The sequence below is a fragment of the Nanorana parkeri genome, unplaced genomic scaffold (genome assembly GCF_000935625.1).
Source record: "Nanorana parkeri isolate BGI_ZX_2015 unplaced genomic scaffold, ASM93562v1 scaffold912, whole genome shotgun sequence".
Classification (NCBI taxonomy): domain Eukaryota; kingdom Metazoa; phylum Chordata; class Amphibia; order Anura; family Dicroglossidae; genus Nanorana; species Nanorana parkeri.
The window spans coordinates 683,726-691,799 of NW_017307180.1; the positions used below are offsets into that span (position 1 = coordinate 683,726).

General features: G+C 38.2%; 1 protein-coding gene across 1 annotated transcript in view; it reads right to left on the bottom strand.

The window, feature by feature from the left end:
* Positions 1 to 2,794: 2,794 nt before the first annotated feature.
* Positions 2,795 to 8,074, bottom strand: part of KLF5 (Kruppel like factor 5) — a 21,951-nt gene continuing 16,671 nt past the window's right edge. Inside the window, exon 4 of the mRNA XM_018566063.1 lies at positions 2,795 to 3,370. Within this exon, the coding sequence (XP_018421565.1) occupies positions 3,192 to 3,370 (179 nt within the window). The 3' untranslated portion in view covers positions 2,795 to 3,191. The remainder of the gene's footprint in view (positions 3,371 to 8,074) is intronic.

Below are 8,074 nucleotides of genomic sequence, written 5' to 3' on the forward strand. Positions count from 1 at the left end.
TGTACTTCCAGTGCTCATTGAAGGGACAGAAAGGAGGTGGGTGTGGGCGCAGCTGGCTTTGGCAGTAGACCGCTAGATGCTGACTTTGGGTCACAGGAGTACATTAGTAAATGTACTCCTGTGACCCAAAAGAGGACTAAAGCCCCCCCCCCCAAAAAAAAGGTATGGCTTTAGTTCTTTTTTAATGCACCCCAAATGCTGCAAGCACGCTGTGTGTCTTGGTACACAAAGCTCACAGCTCAAATTGTTGCATGAGCTTTTCTTGCTGTGTTTGTCACTGAAATTAATGGGCTGCCCTATGCTGTTGCGCGACGAACATGGCAAATGCATCTAGTGAGAATGGGAGCTTAGTACAAGTTATACATAGTAGTTCTTGCGCTGCACTAGCATTCACCAAAGAGATGACCCATGACAGGACTGGTCAAATGCCAACACAATGCAAACTAATTCCAGTGGTCAGTAAGAATGCGTGTACCTTCTTTGTAATAGCAAAAAATGTGTATATACATATATTTTTATTGTTGTTTTTTCAAAGATAATGTAAATAATAAAATAATGCCACATTTTAGGTACTTTAGTTTATTGTTGTTTATAAGTACAAAAGACTTTCTTTTGGAAGCAGTCTTTTGTCTCTTTTTAACTACAAATATAAAAATACAAGGCAATAAAGCAACAAAAATGTGCACATCTTTATATAAACAAACGATTCAAAGTGTTGTACAAAATTATTTACAATTGTAATGTATTTACACATTCTAAAAGTACATTTGAAGGAGTACAATAATGTTAAGTTATCAAAAGGGTAGCTAAAATACAGTAGCAATCTTACAAAAACACCAATTTTAACCACAAAATAAATAGACAATAAAATACAGCATTTTAAAGAACAAACAAGACCCTTTCTGTGTATTGTGTGTGTGTTTTTTTTGTCTTTACCATCCTTGTTTAATTCAAGCTTTTTTTGCTGCATCAAACCTTCATCAAATCTATTTTTGGTTACACCATTATGTAAGGTACTGCAATTATACAAGAGTAAATTGCATAGTAACTTTTTTTTAAAAATTACCGTGTCCGATAACATAGGTTGCATAAACATTTCAAAACATAAACATTTCAAAACAAACGATCACTTACATGATTCTTAACATCAGCTTTTAACATACTTACTGACATCCTGTTTGTTAGTTCTGATGATAAGGATAATCCCGTAAAAGATTACAGATCAAGTGCAAAAACGTCATGTAAAATTCACAGGAAGAATGTCACTGCCAAGACAGGCGTTCAGGAGGGAGCAATGTCATTTTAAAGCTTACATTGATCATTCTGAATGCTGTTGGTTATTCTTAAAAATGTTATATTTGGTAGGTAGTGTTAACATTGCATAGATGTGGCCAGTAGTGATATCACACCTGCAAAGATGTAGCGATGTCACAGACACACAAGTGAAATGATTTGTATTGTGGTTCTGAGCTGTTAATATTTAAAGCCTCTTTCACACGGGCTGATCAGGAGGGGATCCGTTCAGGTCCACCTGAAAAACTTGAGCTGATTGTCTTTGGTTGTTTTCGGACATTTATTGAGTGTTTATACAGGCATTTTGGCTTCAGTCTTGAGCTTTTTTTTATTATTATTTTTAGCCAATGGAGAGCTAACAGGCACGAAAATGTGCAAAAAAAAAACCAAAACACATTTTTCAGATGCTCCCATTAGTTTATGGAGGCCAAAACACATGACTCTGCCCCAAAGATGCTCATGTACTATTTTAAGCATCATTATACTCAGGTGTGAATGGGCACCATTGCATATAATGGAAATCCTAATGTCAAGCGTTCATGCTTTGAATCCCTCAGCTGTGAACAAGCACCATTGAATATCATGGAAATCCTAGTAATAAAGCGTTGAAGCTTCAAATCGCTCAGGTACCAATGAGTATAATGAAAATCCTAGTGTCAAGTGTTGAAGCTTGAAATTGCTCATCTGTCAATGGGCATTATTGAGTATAATGGAAATCCTAGTGTCAAGCATTCAAGCTTTGAATCACTCAGGTGTGAATTGGTACCATTGAGTACAATGGAAATCCTAGTGTCAAGCGTTCATGCTTTGAATCCCTCAGGTGTGAACTGGCACCATTGAATATCATGGAAATCCTAGTAATAAAGCGTTCAAATCGCTCATGTACCACTGATAATGAAGATCCTAGTGTCAAGTGTTGAAGCTTCAAAGCGCTCAGCTGTTAACGGTCACCATTAAGTATAATGGAAATCCTAGTGTCAAGCGTTTGAACTTTGAATCACACAGGGGTGAACGGGCACCATTGAGTATAATGGAATTCAATCGTTATAGATTCAAATTGCTCAGATGTAAATGGAGCTTCGAACAGCTGTGCTCCTATCTGGAAATATGGCGAACATTCAAAGGGTACAGTATTCTATTATGTATAAGATCAGTATCCGCAGTGACATGACACAGAGAAACCTACAATGTTTCAGGCGAGCTTATCAAACTATGTACAAATTAGCTAAATGCTTGTGTAGTGAATTCCACATTGTACTTTTACATATAAATAGAAGAATTGCTTCCAAAAAGGTCAATGCGTTTTTAAGGCTAATGAAATATATTTGGGAATTTAGCTCTAAAAGGCCTCACTTGACTACATTTAAAAGCAACATTGAACAAATGGAGAGCCACATTTAGCATAAATTCAGGTACTTATGAGAAGAACAATAATAAAGTGTATAGTGACACTGAAGTTAAAAAAACAAATACACATGAAAAAAATGTACTTGCATACTCAAGTAACAGTAAAGACAGTGCTTTGGTCAAAACATCACTAAACAACCTTAAAAACCCTTGTGTGTTGAGATGTAAATACGCTGAATTGAGATGAAACCTGCCAACTGCCGTATACTGCAAAAGAAAAACAGAACAGTTGTAGCAAAACATTCTCTGACTGGTTGATCGCTTTGTATTTTAATACGGAGTTATAAATAAAGAGAAAAGCATGTTCTATTATTATGTTCCAGTTCCTCTTCCCACCCCACCTTCCCGTAAGTCCGTCTGACAACTGGGATAACATGTTTTTAAGCAGCAACTACCCTAATGGGCAGTTACTACAGTCTGCATAGTGTTTCAGCAATGAGGCAGTGGGGAGAAGATTGCATAGCGAAGAAGAGCCTTGGACAGGATCCATTCTAGTTCTGATGTCTCTTCATGTGTAGGGCTAAGTGATCAGAGCGGGAGAAGCTTCGGTTGCAAACTGCACACTGAAAGGGCTTCGCTCCCGTGTGTTTTCTGTAGTGACGCGTCAGTTCATCTGAGCGGGCAAATCTCCAGTCGCAGCCTTCCCACGTACACTTGTACGGCTTCTCTCCTGTAAAAACACAAACATAAGACTCTTGTGAATACAGACTTTTGATATTTTGAGGGTCTGTGATACATACATGAAGATTAAAAAGGGATAAGGTTTACTTTCCCTTTAGTGACTCATAGTCAGCCTGTGTGTGAAGTAGTCCAACAGCAGATAGAGCTGTCAGAACAGATGCAGAACTCTACAGCTATTATATCTTATAAAAGGAAGACATTAAAAGGGAAAACATTTCTACCTTTTAAAACAAGGAACTTTTGAATGCTCTTTATGTTAAAGCTATACTCCAGGATATACAAACATTGTCTAAATATAAGAGGCATGTGTATTCTTTTTTTGAATCTTGCTGAGCTTTGTGGGTTTCTTTCAGATCTGTGCAGTAGTGTGAAACTTTTCTTCTGTGCAGGCACTTCCTGTAATATAGACCAGTGACTGGTCTTGTATCCGCCCCCACCTGTATTGCCTGTTGGCAGCCTACACTGGGTGGGCCTGCTGGTCCCCTCCCACAGCTTTGCTCTCTCTATTTGGTGCATACAAAGTGGATTTATATCCCATGTGGATATAAACGATTCTATTTAAATTGAATGTCTTTGTGCCTGGAGCTCAGCTTTAACCAAAATAAAAGCGGCTGCCTAATCTTGTAAAGGAATTCTATAAAACTGGAGAAACGCAAAAGGGGAGGTGAGGCTGCCAGTAACCAATTAGATTTGAGACGTCAATGTTTCTATCATAGCTCATGGTGGCTCTACACTAAGCTGCAAAAACAAAAAACACTGCAAACAGACAGATTTCACCTTTCAAATGCACTGAGCGATCTGACATGTTATAGGAAATTAGTTTATAGTCTTTCTAAATATAAAAAAGTACAAACGTGTCTGACTGTCCACTTTAAGCACATACATTTTCCTTTCCTCTATTTGTGTTCAAAAGGTTGTATTAGGGAACAATTAAAGTTGGTAAAGCTGCATGTACATAAGCAATAGGGACTTAGACAGCACTGGTAGACAAGCAAAATACCAGCAATACAACAAATTACAAGAACAATTAATAAAACATAGCGATGAATACATCCAGTAAAAGCACTTTACAAAGTTTTATTGATAATGAGGAAAGAAGGATCCATCCTTGCCCTTTAACTTTAAAGGGTATACAGAGTAAGAGGGAAAGAGAAGGGAAAGGGGGAGACCTTTCCTCTATTTTTATATAGTTTCCCCTTCTCCTGCCAGATGCTCTTCTGTCCAAAATACTGTTCCATAAAAACAAGCAAGCCAATATTATTTTCATGATAATTTGACCAAAGGGTACAGCTATCTCTATTGACATCTATGATGACACATCATATAACCCAGACATAAGAGGCCTTATGGAAATCCTGAGATAACCCTACAAGCCTATCTGTGCAGGAACTACATACAGCCATATACTTTATTGAATATTTAACAGAATATTTAACAGAAACATCAAAAGGACAAAAGGAGGGGCTATAAATCCCTGTCATTTATTTAGCAATATGCTGCTTCCATAATCCTCTGTGAGTGAGGAGTTTATACTGCTCGGTCATTGGTGAGACATCACAAAGAAGTGTCTATTTGAGTCTGTAGAACACAGTTTTAATTATAACGGTTATCACTGAAGTCTTCACACAACTCTAATTCCATCAGTCAAGACAATGTACGGAGCTGCTATTCCTATGGCCACCAAATGTTTTCCTATTTAGTCACTTCTTTTTGGAATGGTGACCCATTTTATAGTATTACACATCCAGCGACATACACAGAGAAAATAACCTTGCCGAAAGATCGTTTATTAATAGAAGACCAATTTTGTATTTTGCCTTTGTAACTGTAACTTTTTATTTCTGAGGAGTCAATGTAAAGTAGAACTAAAGCAAAAACGTTCTTTTAGTTTTGGAGAGAGAAAGGGAGGATTGAAAAGTAACCCCCATCAGCCTTTTTGTGTGTCCCATTAAAGGAGATTTCCCTTCACTTCCTGTCTGAAAGCCACAAGGGAAAGTGAGAGGAAATCCCTCCAAAGTGTGGAAAATTACTGGTGGTCAGCAGGATCATCAGAACCAGTGTCCCTGTTGGAACATTTCCCATTCCTGTTCAGACAACAACCCAAAATATGGGATTTTCTTTCAATTTTGTAAAAATGGTCACCAGGACAAATAGAGAGCATGCATCTCCCTTATAGGGACACAGACAACAATACAAACTGATAGGTCTTCTAAACCCTCCTCACTCCATCCAAAACTAAAAAAAGTTTGAGCTTCAGTTGCAGTTCAATGTTTACAACCCTTCCATATAAATAATAGTATGTTTCTAGCGCTCCCAAAACTTCCTAATTAAATCTACTTCAAATATCCAAAAGGTCTGGGAAGCCTATAATAAATGGAATGCTGTGTTCTTCCTTTTCATTATCACATGTCTGTACTATTTGGGCAGAAAATTGGTTATAATTGTAAGCATCAGGGCACATTAACATGTTAACATATTATGAGCTTTCCAGCAAGAAGAGGAGTCTAAACCTTGGCTCAGAATAGCCCTGTTCAGTTTCCTTTAACAATAAGAGATCAACTGAATTCTTTATTTTAGTTGATAAAGGTCAATAGTGGACAATGCAGCGTTGCTATAGATAACTGTATCAGGATCAATGAGGCATACAACCATAGCTCACTGACCCACATACAATACAGCTTGCCTTAAATCAAGCCTGTTACTACTAGTATCCCTCTAGTTTACAACTTGATATTCCCTTTAGCTCCTAATCTGGTCAGTAAATCTTCAAGGCACACCATTTGCATCTTCTGTTTATGCATTAGACATACTTTCCACTTTTAATCTATATCTTGCAGATGATTAAAGGATAAATGAATGATTCAGTTGTACAAACCAAATAATTTAATTACAGATAGGTGACATTTACAATAGAATTCCATGGCATTTAATACCTCAAACACTTGTCATAAGCCCAGTGTCACATTACAAGATTATATATATACATACACCTTATTATGGCATTTCAGTGCTTTTAACTGCCTGGTGGTAGGTTTTGAAATTGCAGCTTGTGTGGTCATTATTATTGATATGCGGGAGTTTGGTATGAACCCATTTCGGCCAAGCCTGCGCAAAACTGTGACCGATACCCCCCTTCTCAGTCTATTAAGTTGTAGCAGGGATATTCCCGTACCTTTGTGATGCGTAGCTGAGGGGTGAGGATTGTCCAACTGATTGGAGCAGGATGGAGAAATGCGTCAGTGCATGGGCTTGGGCGAACTCAGGTCATTGGAAACCATCCCTGGCTCATCAGCCACTGTGATTTTATAGAAAAGGTGGACACAGGCTAGGAGCATTGACCCGGCGCCCAGGCCACAAGCACCAGGTCTTCTCCCGAGTCCCGCGGGTTTTCGAATGTAATATTCTAATAATTGTTGCCAGTAAGCATAATCTTGTAGACAGTTTTCCAATAAGAATTTAATGTATTTTAGACATTGCCTTCCTGCAAACTCTGAGCTCTTGCTCAAGTGACACGCTATAGTAGTCACCTTCATTCCTCACTGTTACATAAAAGGTTATGCAAGGAAGGGGAGGGGCAGAGGAGCTAAGCCAGCACAGACAGTAATTAGACACTCCCAGAAGTAAAGAGGTGAGGGGCAAAGGAGCTAAGCCAGCACAGACAGTAATTATAGAATCCCAGAAGTAAGGAGGCTTGGAAAGGGCAGAGGAGCTAAGCCAGCACAGACCATAATGAGACAATCCCAGAAGAGGAGAGGTCTATGCAAGAAGGGAAAGGCTGTGGTAGTTAATTGACTGGCAAATTAATAATAATGAACTTGCTATATCTGTGCTTTTATCTGTATTTTTAAGTTGGTGACAGGGTCTCCTTAAGCATTAAATCCTGACCACATGAAAATAAACCAGACTAGAACTAGTAGCCACATTCATCTGGACTTGGATACATGACTGTGACTTTACCTCTAGATGTACCATGACCTCAATAAATAGGAACCTTTAAGAAATACCAGTTGCTCTCAATTTTCTTACTGTTGACTAAAACCCATTTCATACAATGTTAAAAAATTGTTGATTCTTTTCCAGAAACACATTTTTTTTTCTTTTCATGAAACGTCCAGAGCGCTAAATCAAAAATACTATTCTTCAAAGAGTAATGTGTTTAAGCTCAGTTACTGGAACATGACAACTGAATCAAAACAGCGATTTAACTGTGCGGCAAAATGAAGCTACTCCTCCACTTCAGAGGAACTTCTATGGCATTTGTTAAAATGTCAGCACTGTTCAAGTAAAACAGCATGGAGGAAACTGGTACCAAACTATAGCCAAATAGTACACTCTGGTCGTTTCTTACTGAGCCAGAAATATCATGCACAGCATTTAAAAAAAAAAAAAAAAAAAAAAAAGACTTAGGCTGGGGAGAACTTCACTGCTATGTCAGTGCGCTCCCTCCACAATCACTCTAATAGTGGGAGCATAGTATTTTACCATTGACAAGTCTGACCTAGAACTATGTCCGACACAAGATCTGTGACAATAAATCATCAGGTACAGAGAAAAGCCTTTTTGCAAACAGTTGGGAATTTGCCGGCTACCGTTGTTTCAGTTGAACCTGATAATCGTTATCAAAGTCATTGTGCAAAGCAATAAACAATAACGTTGTATGCCAGCCATGACTTCACCTGTACTCCACCGATCA